The 20,871-nt window shown below is 57.0% G+C and overlaps 1 protein-coding gene across 1 annotated transcript in view; it reads left to right on the top strand.

Annotated features, from left to right (window-relative positions):
• The window catches only part of PTPRN2 (protein tyrosine phosphatase receptor type N2), a 367,694-nt gene that overhangs the window by 225,233 nt on the left and 121,590 nt on the right, over window positions 1-20,871 (top strand). The window contains exon 12 of the mRNA XM_090287741.1: window positions 12,409-12,473. Within this exon, the coding sequence (XP_090143867.1) occupies window positions 12,409-12,473 (65 nt within the window). The remainder of the gene's footprint in view (window positions 1-12,408; window positions 12,474-20,871) is intronic.

Below are 20,871 nucleotides of genomic sequence, written 5' to 3'. Positions count from 1 at the left end.
AGGAGAAACAGGAAATGAGCGTGCTCCTGGGCACCCCCTGCAGACACCCACCAAGAGGGCTGGCGGCCACTGCAGCCCACCAGAGTCCCACCTCGGGAGCGAGCGAACAGGAAGTCACTTCAGTGAGTGACGGCACCTGAGCCCACCTCAGGCATCTGGGGGAGGGTCCGGACCCTCGAAGGGATGGGACGTGGAAGTGGCAGTTGGAGCCTCTGAGCCCAACCCTCCTCCCCAGCTCAGCAAGGCCGGGGCGCCCACCCAGACCCCATCAGGGACACTGGGTCCTGCTGCCTCTCTGATCCTCCTGCCGGCCACAGGGTGCAGTGGCGCAGGGCCAGCTGCTCGTGACGCGGCTCAGTGGCCTTGACCGGACCCCTGGCTTCAGGGAGCTGGCTGGACATGGGGAGAATGACTAGATTTACCGACGCACAGCTCAGAGGAGCAGGCAGGGAGCCTTGGAGGCAGCGACTGTCAGAGGGCGTGGCTGGTCTCCAACGGAGCTTGTCCCCAGCTTCCCAGCCTGGGCCAGCTGTGTGCATCCACATCCCGTCTTCTTCCTGCTTGACAAGGAGCGTCGCCACCACGGGGCGGTGACAAATATGTGGTCCATTGGGAAAGTGGTTCTGACGTGGGACCAAGCCCGGGGTTCCAGGTGTACCCAGGGATGCAGGGGTCCCAGTCTCAAAGCAGTGGTCTCCCTTAACTGAAAGGCAGACTTTCCCTCTCTCCCTGGAAATTCCTTCTTGTTGGCCTTGTGGATCAGCAAGCCTGTGTGCTGGGTTGTTTGCAGAAGGGACAGCCTCCGGAGCTCTGAAGGACACGCTCACCTGCACAAGGTCCTGCCGTGGAGGGGACAAGCAGGGGGAGAGCCACCCAGGGCTTGGACAGCTCCCCAAGGGCTCCCCACACCCTACTCTTCTCAGGATCGCTATGACGAATAGCCTGTTGCCCCCACCCCCTCCCACACTGGCCGGTAGACGGTTCCTGGGACTCACCTGATTTGTATGGTTGGGGTTAGAAAATTCCCCAGCAGGCTGCTCTGATATCATGCATCGCAGAGTGTTGGGATAAAGATGAAAAACCCAGACTGATGTTTTATTTATAGGCCTGCACTGAAACACACACAGTTTAGGCTAAATTTCCCATTAAACCTTGGCTACAAATAAATGTGTTCATCCAAGTCAAGTCTCTGGGGCGTGGATTCAAACGGCTCTCGGGAGCGGGAGGCATGTCTTAGCCGCCCGTGGAAGGGAGACACGGGGCGGTGGCCCGAGCCGGCGGAGGCTGGTGGCATTGTCTGTATATATATTTTCATTTGCTCTGAAACAGAGCAAATAGGTTTTTGTAAGCAAGTGACCTGACGCATTAGCTGAGTTATTTGTGACTTAGTGAAGCAGTCCCTTGAAATAAAGGAAAATGTTTTCCCAACTCAGGCTGATCTCAGGGCGCATACTGGTGCTGACCCTCTTCTCAGGCGCGTGGAAGGGACAGAGCCTGCACTCAGCACAGACGCCGCCTCCCTCGCCCCCTGCGGGACCGGTGCACTTGGGGAGGGCCGTGTGTGGACGCAAAGCCCTCTGGCTCCGGCGTGATTTTCTGTGTGATCTCAGCTCTGCAGAGCTGCTCATGCAGTGCACCCGGCCCAGTGCCACCGGCCAAGGTCCGTGCCCTTCTCGCCTCTGCCACGTGGGATGCAGAGCAGGGCCCGGCTCAGCGGGGAGGGCCGGCTCTGCCCCCGGCAGGACGCCCGCCTTGGCCTCCACCCTCCGGTTGCTAAACGTAATGACCCCATACTGAGGTGTCAGACACACAGCACCAGTCCACTGAGTTGGAAAATAATAGTTGCTCTTGAAAATTCTGAACGTCCCCCTGCAGTAATGACCTTTGGACCACAGGACCCCCTTCACCTGAAGTCCTTTGGCCTTCAGATACCTGCCCTGGGGCAGCCCTTCCGATCAGAGCAACTGACCCCTAACCTTTGCTTTTTTATGTTTTTCATAGGTATGTTTTTAGAGCAGTTTTACATTTACAGAAAGATGGAGCAGAAAGTAGTGTCGTACATCTGCCCCCCAACCGTCCCCACGGCTCCCGCACTGACGTGCTGCGGTGGCAGTTGGTACGTGGCTGCCCTGGGTGGGCTAGGGTCGGCACGTTGTTGTTGACTGAGGTCCCGGTTACCCTGGGGCTCACTCTGGCTGCTGCATCCTGTGAGCTTCGACAACTGTGCAATGAGTGACGTGTGTCCACCATGTGGCAGCTACCAGAGCCCTCCCCCTGCCCGAGAGACCCCGTGTGTCCATCTGCCCATCCTTCTTCACCCCTCCATCCCCGGCAGCACTGACCTTTTAACCATCTCCACACGTCACCTCTTCCAGAATGCCGCAGAGCAGGAATCACACAGTGTGTAGCCTTTTCAGATGGGCTTCTGCCACTTAGTGACGTGCAGCTAAGGTTCTCCGTGTTTTTCATGGCTTCATAGCTCATTTCTTTTCAGTGCTGACGAATATTCCACTACGTGTACCCTGGCCGGGTGGGTCGGTTGATTGGAGTGTTGTCCTGTACACCAGAAAATAAAGTTGAGGATTTGATTCCCAGTTGGGTGCGCACAGGAGACAATTGATCGATGACTCTCCCTCCCTCCCTGCCTCCCTTTCTCCCTCCTTCTCCCTTCCTCTCACTCTAAAATCAATTAGCATACCCTCAGGGGAAGATTTTAAAAGCATTAAAAGTAAATTAAAATTTTAAAAAATAATTCCATTGTGTGGATGACCCACAGGGTATTTACCCATTAACCTGCTGAAGGACACCTTGGTTGCTTCCAGGGTGTGGCAGTTACGGAGAAAGCAGCTTTAAAACCCCACGTGCAGGTGTTTGAGTGGGTGTACGTTTCCAGCTCCTTTGGGTAACTACGGAGGAATGCGGCTACTGGACCACGTGGTTGGTGAGGGTGTGTTTAGCTTCATAAGAAACTGCAGAACCGTCTCCCACAGCAGCGGCCCCGTCTGCATCCGCACCGGCCGTGAGTGGGCCTTCCTGCTGCCCCACGTCCTCGTCTGCACTTGGAGTTGTCGGGTCTGGACTTCGGCCGTCCTAATGTGCGTGCAGTGGTGTCTGACTGTTGTGTTAGTTTGCACCTCCCTGATGACGTGTGACGTGGAGCTTCTTCTCATGCTTGTTTGCCATCCATCTGTCTTATCTGGTGAGGTGTCTGGGAAGGTCTTTGGCCCATTTTGTAAAGGGGTTGTTTGTTTCCTTATTAATGACTAATAAAAGTTTTTGTGTATTTGAATAACAAAATATTTGTGTTTTGCAAATATTTTTCCCAGTCTGTGGCTTATCTTTTTTCCTCTTAACAGTGTCGTTTGCAGAGCAGAAGTCTTTAATCTCAACAAAGTCCCACTTATCATCTTTTCTTTTACAGACTGTGCCTTTGGTGTTATATCTAAAAAGTCATCACTGAGCCCAAGGGTCCCAGAAGTTCTCCCGCATTATCTCTCAGGCATTATTTGGTCTTGAATGTTACATTTAGGTGTTATTTTGAATTAATTTTTGTGATAGGCGCAAGGTCTGTGTCCAGACTCACCCTCTGCACACAGAGATTCTGAGCTTCTACGCCGCCTGCGGAAGAGACAGCCCTTCTCTGAACTGCTTTTGCCACTCTTCCGGGGACCGGGTGGCTCTCTTTGTGCAGCCGGCTCGTAACCTTTGATGCACAACGTGCAGGGAGGAAATGGATGTTTCGCTCACAGGGTTTTGGAAGTTCCGGTGTGGGAGGCAGAGCTCCGAGGCCCGGCATCCATCGCTGGCCACAAGCACGTGCCTGTCCCTGGGAGCTCGGGCCCTGGCTGCACTCGCCCCGCGGGTGCCCACACGTGGCCGCGAACCACAGACACCGTCATGGTGACGCGCACGGCTCGACGTCCAGGCCACATGCTTTCCCTGCAGGACCGCCCTCGGAGACGGTCTTTCCCATCGCTCTGCAGTTACCTGTCTCTAGTAATTTATATTTTTTGTTCATAGTTCAATTCCTTAAGAGCTCCAACTTTTACATATTAGTAGTGCTGTTAGCTTGTCACTCTTAAATTCTGTGGTTGTTCCCTCAATTTTAGGTAATTCTGGGATTTGAGGTGTCTTATTTTTTTCTTTATTAGACTTCTGCTAAGAGCTTATATATTTTTCCCTAAAATCAAGCTCTTGGGTTTATTCGTCAGTAGTGTTTCCCTTTTATAATTTATTAATTTATATTTTTATCACATATTTCTATTCCTTCCCTTAAGTTTTAACAGTTTTACTCCTGACTCCTTAACTGAGTGCCTAGTCTCCTGTTTGCCTCCTTCTTACGTGATGAGGAGACCCCGGGGCTCCAGCCCACATCGGGGACGCGGCGGGCCTCCGCGGCAGGACTGCGCAGTCTCACGCCCCGGCTCCCTCGGTCTGTGCAGCCCTCGTCCTCATCGCTTCTCCCTCCTAAGCCTCGTCACGAAGAGCGTTTGTCAGCTGGAGAGCGTTGCCTTCTGTGGCTTTAATCTCTAATGGTGGTGGAGTTTGGTTAGAGGATGCAACCTGTAGAAGTCTTACTGCTTCAAAATTGTGACAGTCCCCTTTGAGGCCCCATCTCTGAGCCATTAGGGTTTTGTTTCTGGAGTTTGATCAAGTGCCGCTGAGTTGTCTCTATTCAGACTCTCTGCATGCCCGCCCCTCCCCTCTCCCGTGGGCTAGGGAGACTAATTTCAAATCTGGTCTGTCACTTACTAGCTGTGTGACTCCCTCATTCGTCCGAAGGGAGAGCTGGGAGTGCCTGTGTCTGTGGCCGTGACGTGGTCAGCACGCTAGGCACAGGTCGCAGGACTTGGTGCCCGGAGATGTTGTCTGTCATCACCGTTTCTGTCCACCCCGCCATCAGCAGCCTATCATTTCCCCTTTGTGAACTTCAGGGTTTGTTTTATCTCTTGGCATAAATTAGCTCTCGAATGCTACACCTTCACTTATATTGCTTCTCTTTTAAAAATAATTTAAGAACTGTGTATTGTCGTGGTGTGAATACCATGACCCTTCCTTTCTTTCTGTCTGTGTTGACCTCGTGGTCCCTGCCCCTCCAGGCCTCAGCCTTCCCTGGCCGCGTGGTGGGAGGTGTCTCCTGCGGAGGGCAGACAGCCTGCCCCGGCGAGTCCGTCCCTACAGGCTCATCTGACCAGTTGCGTCACTCGGGAGCCACCTGCAATTTACTTGCCCTCAGACTCGATGCTTCCTTCCTCTTGCTTTGCTGCTTAGGTTTTGCTGTGTTGGTAACATTCTAGTTGGGTTTTATGTTGCTTTGAGGGGCTTGGAGAGCAGATTCATCGTCTCTAGCTCCTCAGACTTCTGAAAAAAATTGGGTTCTGCCTGTTTCTGATGATCAACCCAAAGAATAAAACTCGCTCTCACGTCTCAGAGGGGCACTTGCGGACGTCTGAGCTGTCCTGTGCCTGACGAGGTGGGGGCCCGTTTGAGTTCCCATTTGCCTGTGGAAAAGGCACGAGTTTGCTAGAACCTGTGCACACCTGGGAGAAAGCCAAGTGTGGCCACGTTCAGACCTAAACCTGCAAGCGTGTAGGGCAGAGAAGACGACGGATCTCTGAGGGGCACGTTCACGGCCTCATCATTGAAAGTTGTCAGAAAACGTGTTGATGATGGAATATGGCTGTTTATTCAAATGGCTTTAATTTTAAAACATCAGATTTCACTGAAATTTGCATTGGAAAGCCAATTATGTAATGAAATTGTGGGAAAATCTTATTATTACGAGCTCCTGGCCTTGGCTCTACCTGCTTGCGTACTGTCTGGAGATAAATGATAAGGAGACAGATTTCCATTTATCCCTGAAACACCCGGGTCTCTCCTCCTCGTCACTCCCGCGGGGAGCAGCAGCCGGCCGGCCCCGCGCTGAAAACGGCCGAGGACAAATGTTGTGGCTTAAATGACTGCAGGCAACCAGGGAGACGGGGAGAAATCATTCGCACAAATTGAAACCTGAAATGTTGATATCAGCTATTAAATTAATGTAAGTGAGATTGAAACAATATCTAATTAAAATAATTTGAAAAATGACTTGGAAATTGAGGCCGACGCGCACGCTGCGTGTCACTGCCCGTAGCGCGGCCAGGCGCCGCTCTCGCAGGGCAGCCGGCGGACCGAAGCCTCGCCATTTACACAGTTCCGGCGGGGTGGCGGGCAGGTGGCCTTTCTCGGAACCGAGGCATGGGCGTGACAGATTGACCTTTCAGTTTCCAAGGAGAGAAAGCCGCTCAGACCCTCGGCTCTCCTGTAAACGTTTGCGCTTGAGGCTCAAACAAGCTCAGCGCCCGCCCTTCACGCAGGGCATCATAAAGAAGAAGCAGCTCTCAAATGGCAAAGGGCGCGCGGGCGGGGTGCGCAGCGGGCCCAGGGCGTCTCTGGGGAGAAGTGGGTGCGCGTGGAGGGTCCCCCGAGGGTCCCGGGAGCCTTGGCTGAGGGGCACCGGCCCGTAAGTGTGGAGTTGGGGGGCCGGCGGGAGGAGTGCCAGGCGGGTGCAGACGTGACGGGCCTCCAGCATCCCCTGCACAGCGGTCCTCACCTCTCTCTTCTGTGAATAAAGTATCGTCAAAGGGCAGCGGCTTGTCGTGCTGGAACACACGCTGCTTCGTGCCTGGTGCGTCATGAAGACCCTGGCTCTCCTTCCTGCGGCCGCCCTGGGCTCCGTGTGTCAGCAGACGTCAGGGCCCGGCTCCGCTGCTCCATCCGGCCCCGGATCCAGCTTTGCCCCCGGAGCTGCCGGACACAAGTCGAGCCTGCGGAACAGGTCACGGTGGAGAATGGGACCCGCACGTGGGAGGCGCTGTGCAAGACTTCCTGCAGCAGGCTGCATTAAAAAACTGAAAAACCCACCAGTTTTATACACACGGTCATTTACACTTACGTTCAGTACAACATACAGCTGCTAGTGTTTTACACACTTCACGTTGAGCAAGGTTTCGCTCAAACCATGTTAAATGGGCTGCTCTTCTGTGTGCACAGAGCAGATGATGGGGGGCATCTCGGAGGGTCCTGGGGGGTCCCTGTCTCCATCGATATGTTGGGAGAAGTAGATACTGGTACTGGCCCTCATTAAGAAAATAACCAGAGGGGCTGGAGGGGGGGCTGTGGAGACACAAGGTTAAACCTATCAGTTTCTGAAGATGCTGAAACTCGCAGAGGTCCCAAACTACGTGAAGGCAGGAACCTGTACGTGGACGCTGATGTGGACCTTATCTCGGGGGTATTTTCCAAACCAGGCCTGAAAGTGAACGTCAGGTTCACAGCCTGGGAGGAGGCGGTAGGACCCAGGGCGAGGCTGGAAGAAGACAGCCAGGGCCACCTCAGGAGAACAGCACGCTGCCCCCACCTGCCCCGCGATGGGGACGCTGCCTGCACTCAGCATGGTCACTGGGCCTGCGGGGCGTCACACACACGCCACCCTCACGGGAGCACGTCGTCCATATGCACAGCACACACGTGGTCCCTGAACCCAATCGAGGAACTTAGTGTCCAGGGGTCCTGAGTTACCAGGGCATCCAGAGGCCTGGAGGGAGGAAAGGCACTTTCTCCCCGAAAGAACCCACCTTCTTCTCTGTCCTCAGGGCTCCCACAGGTAAAGTCCTAGGAAAGAGGAGTTTACGACAGAAAATTCCAGAACATGCTGGGGAAAAGGTGACGGAAAGAATGGACAAAATAAACCTCAGATAGTGTGAAGAATAAACCCAGAATGTAAATTTAAGTATTTTTATATGTTTAAAGGAATACAAGAGGGAGGGAAAATATGGCCCTAAGATTAAGAGCCTTAAAATGACTAAAAAAATTAAAACAATAGAATTTTTTAAATGAGAGAGATGATAAAAGCTTAAACTCAACAGATGAGTGTAAACACAGATTAGCTATAGCTGAAGAGGGAGTTAGTGAACTGAAAGATAAACTGGAGGAATTATCCACAATGCAGCCCAGAGAGATAAGTATGCATGTGTGTGTGAATTTTACCAGTAAGGCGTCTTAGAAGACAAGGCACGAAGGTCTCACCCACGTTTAGGGGGAGTCCCAGCAGAGGAGAGAGTCATCGAGAGGCCGTGTCTGAAGGTGCAGCGGCTGGTACATTCTGTCGCTGATGGAAGGGCCGGTTCTCGGGCTCGAGAAGCCCGTTGGTGTGAAAACATTTCTACATCTGGATTCATAACAGATGGCAGAACCTCCAGACATAGAGTGGGTGTTCAAAGCAGCCAAGGAGAACAGACCGGCTTTCCAGGATGGAAGGAGAATTGGACTTGTGGCCGATTTCTCGACAGCCAAAACGAAACCAGAAGACGGGGGAGAGACGTCTTCACGTTACTGCACGGAAGCAGTCGTCCACCTGCAGTCGTACCGAGAGAAAATGTCTTTCAGACATGAGGGCTTAAAAAAATAAGAGTCGAATATACTTCCCCCCAAAAGAAGTTGTCCCCAACAGGTCCTCATTTGAGTTAACTCTACAGGGTTCCCTACAGACAAAAGAAAGTAACCCCATAGGAAGATGTGAGGAGCAGAAGGACACAAACAAAGAAAGCAGAGCTAGGGAGGAGCGTCCAGGCCCCATGGAGACTATGAGGGGCTCGCGGCTTCAGGGAGGAGGGACTGCGGACATGGTGGGGACAGCAGGGAGCCGGAGGAGGGGACTGAGCTGCCGCCCCCTCACAGCGGAACTTGAATGGGTGAGCTAAGGAAGGGGTTTCTTGAGATGGATCCACCTCCGGTGAAGATGCTGCACAGCCTGTTCAAGTGACAACCGAGGACGTAGACTGTCACGTCCTCTGACGTAGCTGACAGTGTGGCAGCAGGTTCCCAAGCACCAGTGCCACCGCTGGGAGAAGCTCAGTTGTGGGTGACAGGCTATTGAGCAGCGTCACACACAACAGAGGAGTCGCTCCTGGCAGGAAGGGTCCACGAGAGTGGCAGCGTCACCGGTGCCTGACTTTACAAAACTGCCCAGCCGCCCCGCCTCCAGCCACTGCCACCTGATCAGACAGCGCCCTGAACACGGAGGCAAAAGATTACGGCTCAGGCAACGGTTGTCATTTCCTTTAGCTGTAAGTGTTTTTAACTCAGGTGTATACATTGTGTTTGCCCGCCCACTGCGTCTGCAGGTCAGGCCTTCCTCACCCCCTCCCAAGCTCTCTCCCTGGTGGCGTTAGGTGGCAGTAACATGTCAGGGGACAGAGGCCAAGGGTATAGGGAGTTCCCCCCACAACTGGCGTGCAGCCGCCTCCTGGGGGGAGAAGGTGGCAGCGTGGACGCATGTTTCTGTGGTAGAAACACGCACAGACGCAGCTCTGGGCCCAGGAGCTCTGCCAGGACCCAGCTGCACACGCAGAGACCAGAACCCCCTCACGCCGGGGGGTCAGTGCCGCCCCCCTGCCCTGTCCTCGCGCCTCCGACGGCGCTCTGCCCGTCCGTCTGTCCCCTCGCCGTGTAGGGCACAGAGGAGACTCTGCACGTCCTTTGGGTTACAGTGACGGGGAGGAGAGGCGGGGCCACGCTGCTCGGCGACATGCTTAATTACACGGATGCTGTGTGAATTGTCAAGTGCGGAGAAGTAGTCTGATAAATTAAAATATTAATTAAATGGGCTACGGCAGAGTTTTGGGAACGTTGTAGGGTCCTGCTTCTCCAGGTAATCCGCATATCCTTCATCTAGCGAGTTTAATTTTAAAGGCTTCTTTGTCGGGTTTGGAAACCCTGTGTGTCTCTGTGAAGATAAAAACAGGCTTTTATGCCGCCTCCTCGGTCATTAAATCGGCCACTCCCGCCTCTGCGTCCCGCCGCCGGCTCACACCACAGCTCAGAGTCGGCGCTTGGCCAGGAAAGGGCGTCCGGGCCGGCGTTCGACACACGGTCTGGCGGGAGCGAGGCCCCCCCTCCCCCAGAGGGGCCTCCATGAAACTGTCACTGTCATCGTGGAGGGCACCCAAAGGTGTCAGGGACCCACCACTCAGCTCTTCAGAGGCAGAGCAGCTGTGTTTGCAGGTAGACACAGGGGGCACATGCCCGGACGGGTAGTCCCCACGCCTGAGGAGGAACGCGTCGCAGGAGGGACACCATCCAAGGGAGGATGTGGGGGTCCCGGTGCCACCCCCAGAGGGGTTTGTGAGAACAGGTCCACGAGGCTGTGGGGGTCCCGGAGGGAAGAGTGTGAAGTGACAGGTGTGCAAGAAAGACTTCAGGGGTGGGGGTGTCGGGGGGTCTGGGCTTGCAAATGTCTGGCAACTCCTGGGCCTTGTTTTTATCAGAGACAAAAATAGAAAGAAAGGCCATGTTTAGGCTAAATCGTGTAACTTACGTAGTCTAGAAAAAAGGCAAAATTACACTGAAATGAAGGTGAGGAAGGTGTTGTTGAAAAGGCAGATGCCACAGTTAGGTCAGAGGTCACCGAGCCCCTGACCAGGGTCTGTCCCTGAGCGCTGCGGCTGTCAGGGGACCCTGCAGCCGCAACCGGGGGCCCTGCTGGCCTCTCGCACGCACACCCTCTGCTGAAGAACCGGGAGGCGGGGCTCTGGAACCGGGGCTTTCAGAGGCCCCAGCTTCACTGCAGGGCGGGCACGGAGCTCCTGCAGCGCGACTGCAGTGAGCTGCGGAGGTAGGTGTGGGCACCGGCACCGTCCTGGGGCGAACTGTTAACCGGGTGGTGCCACGGCCGCCAAGAATCTCGGAGCATCTTGGCAAATGGTCTCTGTTTCCTTCTGAGGGAGCCCGGGGGCACGGGGGGCCTGTGGCCAGGCCACCTCAGATCATGTCCACCCGCTCCCGGGGTCCTTGTGGGAAAACAAAGAGGTGTGCACAGAGCCACGCAGTGTGCATTTGTATACATGTGCATCCACACACACACATGCAGGTGTGCGCGTGTGCGAGTGCACTGCATTGTGTGGTGTCCATGTGTGTGGCACGTGCGTGCATTCCTGTGCGCACATGTGCAATTCACATATGCACTGCGTGTTTGCTTCTGTGTGTGTGCATTGCTCTGTGTGTGCATGTGTGTTGTGTGGCTTGTGCGTGTGTCAACATGTGTGTGATATGCGTGTGTGCATCTGGGTGTGCCTGTTTGTGGACTGGCATGTGCGCACGCATGTTTGCATGTGCGTGTGTGTAGCTGCATGGAGGAGAAAGCAGGGGCCTGCCTACAGGAGGGCGGTTATAGCTGCATTCTGGGTTAAAACCTGTAGGACGAGAGGATACACCCGACACTGCAAAGCGAATCACAACAGGGACGCACAGAATGCCTTGACTCGGGTTGATGGTGATGGGCCACCTGTCCTGTCCAGTCCTTCACACCTGCTGGGCAGGTGACACTCCTGGGGGGCGTTTTCTTGACCCTGAATGACAGTGGTACCTCCACGCTGATGTTGGCCACCCCACCTGCACAGTGACATGGGCTGCCTGGGGCCCTTCCCAAAGGACAGTGGACCCTCAGAGAGCTGTGTGCCCAAGACACACCCCCTCCCGTCACTTCCACCCTCCCCCGCGTTTCCCCTTCATGGACATTATCACAGGGATTGCTCCACGGCGCCCCTGCTAGACATCAGCTCAGCCGCTTGTGGCACCTGTCACCTGGCCCAGTGCCTGGCACACACAGCAGTGAGTAACCAAGCAAGTGGACAGGGAGGCGGGGGTACGCTGTCATGAGCCGTGTGCCCACCTTGCTTGTCCCAAAAGACATGAAACAGAGCCCCCAGGTGAGGGCGTGCCCGGCTGCTGTGGAGAGTGGGCGGCGAGCAGGGTGAGCCCGGGGACAGCTGGGTTTTCAGGTGCCCAGCCCGGGGCTTCCAGAGCTCACTGCCCTCAGTGTGATGTGGGGGCGACGCATGCTCTGGAACTTCCTCACCCCACGTCAGAAGCAAACTAGGGGGAGACTTGCACTGGAGCTGAAGGGTTACAGAGCATTTCTTGTGGGGACACCAACAGAGGGAGTAAGACAGCCCCGCACGCTCGGACGGGCTGCGCGCACACGCCCCCGCGCCTGGTTAGCCATCCCGGAGCAGGAGGGCTCGTCAGCGGGACTTATTTCCCAGTGGTCACGGGATTAATGGCCACCCTTTTGCTCTAAAATAAGACTTCGCAGCGTGCAACCACATCTCCGTACCGTTTCTCACCCCACGGTTCTGTGAATTTCCTGCGATGGCGTTCTCTGCGTGAAGCTGCAGGCACGCCGGCCCCTGGCCCCCCGGCCCCCAACTCCTGGTTCCCAGGGGGAAACGGGCCCCGGGTCTCCCGCTCTGGGCACGTGCACAGCGTGGCTGTTGAACGGGGCGTCTGAGCAGCGGAGGAAAATGCTGAGGGCGTCTTGAGAATGGTTACCTCAGACTGACCCCTGTACTTCTTCATTTTTCCCAACAGTTGACAACAAGGGCCAACTGGAAAGATCGTCTGGACTGAGAATTCTTCAAGCTGGAGTGGGGTCGGTGAGTAGCGAGGGACCGCCCTCGGCGACGCGTGAGCGTGGGCGCGGCGGGGGGAGGCACTGAGCATGGCCCAGCGGGACGCCAGGATGGTCGGCGTCATAGCGTCCTGTGACGGGGGGAGGCCACCTGGCCGGAGTCAGTGAGTCCCAGTGGTTGAAGCGCTGGCCCTGGTGCCTGGATAATTCGACACTGGCCACTCGCCTTGGAAATTGTTGTTCACACCCCCCCTGAGAAAAGGGTGTGGATAAGAAAACCAAGGGACTTCTCCAGGGTCTCATGATTGTTAAGTTCATGGGCGTGAGCGAGCCACGGAAGTTATCCTTTGCTCTGGGGATGTGGGTGGGCTTACTTTCATCTCAATTATTTAAGGACGTATCTGGGGGCAACCAGTGTAAGGGAGCAGATGTCCCCATGAGGGGACTTAAATCTATCAGAGCCGTCACATCCAGACGTCACTGTGCTGCTGTCAGCGGGGGGCACTTGACCAAAGCCTCCAGCAGCGATCGCGGCTCATGGCTCTCAGCTCTGGGAAGCCTGGTGGGGGCCCGCGTCCCCACCTCTGGACAGTTGGGTGACGTGCACGCGGGACTGCGAGCTGCTCCCCTGGGAGGGGTGTGTTCCCACTCTAGTGCCCGTGGACCCAAACCAGCCTGCGCTGTCGCGTTTGAGACGGTGGGTTCCACGGCCTCACTGTCCCGGGGAGGGGTGAACCGTCCGGGGAGGGGTGAACCGTCCGGGGAGGGGTGAACCGTCCGGGGAGGGGTGAACCATCCGGGGAGGAGTGAACCGTCCGGGGAGGGTGAACCGTCCGGGGAGGCTCACTCAGAAGCGTCTGGCTGATGGGGGGGCGGGGCTCTTAGGGCCACTTAGAGCCCCAGGGGGCCTCTGCAACAGCGTGAGCCCCGCGCGAGTGCCCGTCTGCCCGGCTGTCCTTCGGGAGCAGCGGCTCCCATGCCCACCGAGGAGCGGGCGCATGGGGGCGGCGCACAGCGTAGGTGTTCCAGTAGCACAGTGTGCGGGGCCACCGGTGACTGACAGAAACTTGTGGGAAACCTGTCACCACACCACAGTTCCTGGTTTGCTTCTGCCGGCGGCCCAGGCTGGGAGAACGCGCGTCTCCCGGTCCCAGGCTGTGGCCTCAGCAGCTGTGAGGGTGAGGACGGTGGGGTCCCAACACCCCAGAATGCTGTGAAAGGGGTGTTTCTACAGGACGGATATTACTGGTGTCCGGCGGTCAACGGGCAAACCCAGACCCGCTCAGGTTAAAGCCACTCGTGTGGCCCAAGCAGAGAGGGCGGAGGCAGCAAGCCCTTCCTTGCCGGTCCGGGCCACACGGGCTGGCTGGCAGGTCGGGGGAGGATCCAGGGGACGTGAGGCGACCCTGCCCTCTCCGGGCGAGTGGCGACAGCTGAGGCCCCGGGTGGCAGCTGCACTCGGACGGACTCTTCACGCTTTCAGGGATGCAAGGGAGGACCCGAGGACGGGGTCCAGCCCTCTGGCCAGCTCACGTGCTCAGCGCAGCGGCCCTGGTCCCCTGAGCTTGGGCTCAAGGCCACGGGACCTCGTGGTGCTGCCAGCAAGCCGGAGCCTGCGGCAGGCCTCTCCCTGTGGCCTGTCGTGAAGAAGGGGCCCCTGGGTCACTGCGAAGGTTTCCCGCGATCACAGAAGGTCGCAGACTCTCGGTCAGCACTCACTGGCATGGCTGTTGCCGTGGTTACCCTCCGTTAGAGGGCGTGGCTCTTACACCCCTGCTCCTCTGCCTCCCGCTCACCTCTCACCTCTCACCTCAGGGCCACAGGGAGGCGCGTCCCCACGGGGGCTCAGCGCTCTGTGTCTGATCTGCTGTAAAGCTCACGTGTGACCTATTTGTTACCGTGTGTCACCTTCTGGGAAAACATTTGCTTCTTGCACCTCTAAGTCTCTGTCTTGCTGTCTTGGACATTCATTATGGTTTTGATACTTTTATCTTTGGAACCGTTGTAAACCTGCTCGCACTGGAGTCTCATGCAGACGCCTCAACTCTTTCCTGACATTAGGCGGCAGCTCCTCCCCTGCCGCCGCTGGTCCCGTGGGGGCGTGGGGGGGCGCTGTCCTGGGCCTCTGTGGGGTTCCTGGCTGGGTCTGGAAACGGGCCGGGGGAGGAGCACTCAGGTGGCTGTGCGTTGTCATGACCTGGGAGCCTTTGCAAGGAAGCAGTGACAAGAGGTCGCTATGCCTGAGCGTCCCCGCTGGGTCAAGGGGAGCGGCAGCGTGGCTGGGACAGGCTGTGTGAGGGACGGGAACCGGGCCCCTGCCTGGCCTGCTGTTGAGGGGCAGAGGGGGCAGCCTCTTCCCTCTGGGTGTGGGGAGGCCCCAGCCTCCGGGCGAAGGGGACGTAGGGCTCCTTCCTGCCTCTGGCGCCGCCACTCAGGCCCAAGGCCGGACACTCACTGACCGCAGGCCACAGCCTGTCACTGGTGTGGCTTCCAGAGACCTTAAGGAGCCTGGTTTCTCAAGGGGTCCCTTGGAGAGGCAGGTGGGGCGTGGACCCGTGTCGCGTGCCCTCCGCCCACTGCACCTTGACTGCTCTGTGCTCCGTTGCCACTGGGCTCCTGGGAAGATTTTGTTCAAAGAGAGATTCGGTCGTAAAGACTCGGTGGGCCCCCAAGCCCCTTAGAAGTCTGTGAGCCTGTGCTCGTGCCGCTACCCACAGCTGGGTGTGGGCTTGTCTGGGCTGCGTGTGGCCGGGCGGGGGTGTGGCCACGGGACGCGGTCACCATGGAAACCGCGTGCGGTGGTGCAGATGCACAGTGGGAGTCCACGCGCAGCTTCACTTCCTCCCTGGCCCCAGCTGGCCTCGTGTGTCTGCTGAAAGATACCATGACGTTGAAGAGCTGCTGTCAATACCCAAGTCCCGCTGTTCGACGCTCTGCTGACGGGAACCTGAGTGTTAACGCTGACTTGGGCCAGTGGGCAGGGGACGCAGGCAGGGACGTCCCTCCTGGCACGAGGTGGGTCCCTAGGACACCGGGAGGAGGCATGTGGGCAGCCTGGTTCCCGGGACCCAGCCACTAGGCCCCGGTGTGACATGCGGGGAGCAGAGCCCACAGGGGGACGAAGGGCTGCCTCGGCTGGGCCAGCCGGGGGCCTGTCAGTGGCCACATCCTTTGCAGAGCTCACGGGGGCTTTTGAAGGGGAGTCTGCATTTGTTTAATAAAGACCAGCTTTTTATTATAGTGGCATCTGCATACCTTCCTGCCAGCAACCCCAGAAACTCACCGCCAGAGGACTGTTCCCCAAGTAATACAATGAAAACAGCGAAGCTTTGGGAAAAGCCCCAACTGACCTCGGGTAGCTAATCGCACTACATTAGTCAAATTAACAGAATCCAGCGGCTTCGCGGAAAGTCATGCGAGAACCGTAACTGCGAAGGCAGCTACGGAAACTGCCCACGCACGGCCGGGCTTTGGAGCCCGTGCGGCCTGAGGCTGGGCCTGGGCGGTGTGGGGGGGGCTGTAGTGAGTTCTCTCCTTTCCCAGATGTTCTTTTACGTCACTTTTTAGCTTTACTTTGAAGTCATCGTGGACGTGCAGGAAGTTGCAAGGACGGCCCCGGATGTTCTGGGAGCACTTGGCGCGGTGCCCCCGCCGGTTCCGTCCCCGTAATCACAGGCCGACAGCAAAGCCAGGAGACCAGGAGCTGTCAGTCCACTGTGTGCATCTGTTCTTTGTCCTTGTATCTTTAATGCCACTTCTCACCGTTTTAATAAACGAAAATCATGCAGCCGAGGCACATGGGTGCGCATTCTCGTTGACACGTGTGTGAGGATGTGCGGGGAGACCCCGCCCTGCATGGGTGCTGAGCCCGGGGCAGGGGTGGGCCCTCTGCTCGCTGCCTGTGACCCCACCGGCCGCTGTGGAGAATGTCAACAGTGACCTCGGTCTCACTGATTCCTGGCTCTGAAAGGCGCCGGTTGCGCGCGGGCAGGACGCAGCGGGTGATTACAAACGCCCCTGGCGTGGGGAGCAGGGCGCGGTCTGCCCCTGAAGGGCGAGCTCGGAGCCTGAGGGGCGACGGCGGACAGGAGGCGTGTCGGTCAGCTCTGAGCTGAGGAGGCGACGGTCCTAACGGGGTGGAGGGGCTTGGGGCCTGTGCTGAGGCCACGCTGTGGGGACGTGTTCACAGCGCCCAGTGGAAACTAGTAAACGAGCTTTGAGACAGACACCCCAGCGCCAGACGCACCCGGGGCCCCCATCCCGCCTGGGCCCCCCACGGCCAGCCTCAGGACTCAGCAGTCACAGCTCCCGGCGCCCGGGAAGGCCATGGGCCGCTCCCCGGAAACCGGTGCATTAGACGCACCCAGGACGGCCTTCGGTCAGGGAACCCGCGGCGTCCAGGGATGGGCGTCCCCAGCGCGTGCCGGGGCACAGCCCCGAGTGCTGCAGGCTCGGCGCTCTGAGGGGATGGGCTCCCCACCATTGTCCTGTGTGCACGGTCACCCCACTTCATGCTGACCTGAACCTCCTGACAGACAGAACTGCGCTTTTTCTCCTAAAAGCGAAAAGTGCACATAGGACAGCCAGCTCACTTGTGTTTGGAAGGAAATCTGCACGAAACCGCATTAAGATATGTACGCAGCCGCCCTAGCAAGGTTCTGTGTTCGGCCCACTGACAACCCCCCACCCCCAGTGGGCGAAGGAAGACCAGGGTGGGCCCCTCTGACCTCTGACCTTTGCTGGACGGGCCTATTGCCAACTCTGTTTTCCTGTTTCTCAAAAGTGAAGAAAATCGCTCAAAAATGTGTTCGCTATAATTAACTGCGCCTGACGTATCGACGGATGAGGGTTTATTATGAACCGGCTCGTCTGCCGCTGGCGAGCCGAGTGAAGGGCAGCATCACGTGGGCCCGCGGGGTCTGTCAATATTCTGCTGGGACCCAGAGCCAGGAGGGTGCCGGGCACTGCGGCAGTTGCCATGGTGACAAATTCAATTTTTATTCAGGATCAGAGTAAATAGTCACGTAAAATGAAATGAGTAATGTCTGCATCTCACCCACCCCCCGCCCTTTTCTCACATTTTCGTCTGTGTTTTTAGAGACATACGCAGTATATACACCTCCCTCGGCTGGCCTAGGCTGGGGCGTGATGGCGCCCCCGTGAGAAACGGGGGGACCCCTTCGTCAGGCGGAAGCTTGTCCCGCAGTGTGCCCCGCAGAGCAGGGCGTGCAGCATCACAGCCCTCGGAACGCAATGTTCCAGAAACCCCTTTTCAGTCCGTCCACCGTAGGAATGGGACTGCCTGGCGGTGAAGCCGTGAGGGGGAAGCAGCCGACCCCACGCCGTCCTGAGAGCAGCCGCAAGGTGAGGCGGCCGGCAGTAGGTGCCGGTCCCTCCTGCGGGGGCGCCTCTCGTCCTTTGTTGCTGCGAGGCAGACACAGTTCCCAGGGAGGAACCAGACGCAGAGAAGTTAAGCGAGGAAGGAAGCGGGGACCTCGGGTTTCACCTCCAGGCAGTCTAACCCGGGCCCTGCGTCTCGGTCCCTAAACTGTCCAGGCTTTGAACTCAGACCGTGAGCTCTGCCTCCCGGGGCTCTCTCACAGGTGGCACTGGCTGCAGAGCAGCTTTCGGTCCCTGCCGGACACCCCAGCCTCCTCCTGGCCACGTCCTGCGCTCTTGCCTCTGAGTCTCCGAGGGCGGGCGGGCAGTGCGTGTCCCTAGGGCTGTGTCTGAGCCCCAGGAGCAGTGGCTCAGACAGCAGGAAAGCGTCACCTCCCCGTGCTGGGCCTGAGTCCAAGGTCCAAGTGTCAGCAGGGCCGGACCCTCCAGGGGCCGTGCGGGTCGCCCAGTCCGGCCCCCTGGACGAGGACCCCACTCGCGTGGGATCAGCCCACCCACGGCCTCCCTGTAAGGCCTTCAGACATGTCAGACAGGGTCACAGCGCAGCACTGGGTGGAACTGCAGCACATCCTGGGGACACAACTCCCCCTAACACAGCGCTCCCCCTCCCTGCTCCATCAAGCACCCAGCTGTTCGAAGCCCCTACTTTCCCCCGGTTGACGGCTGCACAGGCAGGAGGCCAGAGGGAGCTGTCCCCACCCAACTCAAAGCCCTGCTGCTCGAGTGGATGGGGCAGCTCCTCCTTTGCCCCCAGGGCAGAGAAGCCTCATCCACCCGAAATGTGGACAAGCCCACGGCGGGGTCTATCCTGCGGCGTGGGACTCCACTTCCCATTTATGGAACTCACTTTGTCACTGCAGACCCGGGAGCCCCCACCCTGGCCGGGGGCGGTGGCACCTGCACCCCAGAGGGTCCGGCCAGTCTTAATCCAGCCTGACCTCTGTGCCTGAAACAAAGGGCCTTGTTACAAAGCTAATTATTTTATGAGAACGTAAAGCAAAAATGCCCTTAAAAAGTAGCTTTCTTCCCTTTGTGAGGACTCAGACTTAACGCCACACTAAAAATACCAAACCGTTGCCTCTGCTACACGGTAGGCACCTCCTGCCATCGCGGCACAGGGCTGGCGCAGCCGGCACCGACGAGGGGTTGCTTCTCTGCCGTTATGTTAGGCTCCCAGGACCACCTCAGTGAGGGGCGCAGACGGCAGGACTTCCTTCCTCATGGCCTGGGGGCTGCCCTCCGTGACCAGTGGTGGGCAGGGCAGGTCCTGAAGCCTCTCTCCTGACGTCTGCTCCCTGTCCTCACATGGTCGTACCTCTGTGTCTTCATCCCCACGTCCTGTTCCCATAAGGACACCAGTCAAAGCTGCCCTTGTGACATTTTACCTTAAATCACCTCTTTACAGGCTGTGTCTCCAAAGACAGTCACAGTCTGAGGTCCTGGGGCTGGGACTCCAACCTATGGATTTGGGGGGGACTCAGGGAGCCCCCAGTACCGACCCTCAGTCAGACCTGTCCTGTCTCATGAAACTCAGGGCTCCTTTATCCAGTAGATCCAGAGTTTGGACCGCGAGCTGCTCAGAAATACCCCTGTGCCAGCTACTGCACCCTGGCAAACCACTAACAGAAAAGTACAATTCTTCCAAGCCCATCGGGGAGATTAAAAAGAAAAAAGGAAAGAAAATTTAGTGTGTAGTTTGAGGAGCATAATGGGGCACTTTTGTCCAAAAACCCATCAAATCATGGTGCGACCCGGAACACCAGCCAGGAAATGAATAAAAATCGCCTGCGCAGTCTCACCGGCACCGGGGTCTTGGGGACAGTCCCAGCTGCGTGGCGGGGGCCGCGGGCCCTCGGCAGTTTGCAGGGAGGGCGGGCCGCTCCCTCCACCCACGGGATGGACGGCCGACCTCGAGTGAGCATGGGGCCCCAGAAACATTCTTGACACTGAAACGGTTGTGTGGCAACTTTCCTTCTTTGGCCAAGGGTTGCCTCTCTGTCGGCGGCGTGTTTATGGGCAGAAGCCTTTCCGTTTCGGGGTACAGCAGGTAGCCCTGTGTCTTTGGTTGAGGAGCGTCTGCCTCCCTGGGCAACATGAAAGGGCTGATTGTCCCACTGCTAATTGACGGGTCTTCTCTAAGTGAATGCAAACAAATTCTGGGCCTCAAAGCCTCGCTAATATGCAATGTTCAATTTTTAATTTCCAGTCCATCTTAGATTATGGGGATGAAAAACAATATTTAATCCCTCGTTAACACATGAATAAGCGGAAGCTGTCATTTTCACCCAGACAATAATGGGATTATCTCAAGAACTGTCAGTTTATGTGAAAACATTATGTTGCCCAAATTTTCATAAAAATTAGCGGTGGATAATATTCAAGATCCGAGCGATGGAAAGAGGCAAGTCTGCGTTCATGGTAATAAATATTCATATTTGTCTGCTCAGGAGATGAAAATCTAATCAAAAGGCTATTGAGGCGCTGGCCTTTTTTATTTTTTATTTTTTTACTGACGATGCTTCATCTACATTGGACTGGATATGGAAATTGGTCCCACTGAGCCCTGCAGGCCAAGGGCACCTGTGGTCACGGGTGGGTGTCCCCCGTCAGACACCGCCCTGGCGCAAGCCACGCCCACTGACCAGCACTGCAGACGTGGGAAGGCGCTGTCCCACTTTTCCCCAGGTCCCAAGCGTTCCACGCGACAGAGTGTTTCTGACCCTCCTTCCCTTTTTTAAGGAAAAAAACGATGTAATTTCATGCCAGTCAGCTCCTAGCTCCTGCAGGGCTTTGGCTTCCATTGACAGTCACCGTAAATCAGAAGATGCTCTGCATGAAGCTTAATGAAATATGTACGACTTTAAAAAGAAAAGATGGTAACGGCAGGATGTTTCTGGGTGTGCGTATGTGTGCGTGCATACGTGTGTGCATACATGTGTGTCCGTGTGTGGGTACACGTGTGTGTGCTCCTGTCATCTTCCTGAAGGCTGTACTTTCCCCTTCACGTCAGCAGGCCCTTGAAA

Source organism: Furipterus horrens, unplaced genomic scaffold, assembly GCF_987537825.1.
Source record: "Furipterus horrens unplaced genomic scaffold, mFurHor1.1.pri manual_scaffold_9, whole genome shotgun sequence".
Lineage (NCBI taxonomy): Eukaryota > Metazoa > Chordata > Mammalia > Chiroptera > Furipteridae > Furipterus > Furipterus horrens.
This window is presented reverse-complemented; position numbering and strand designations above follow the sequence as displayed.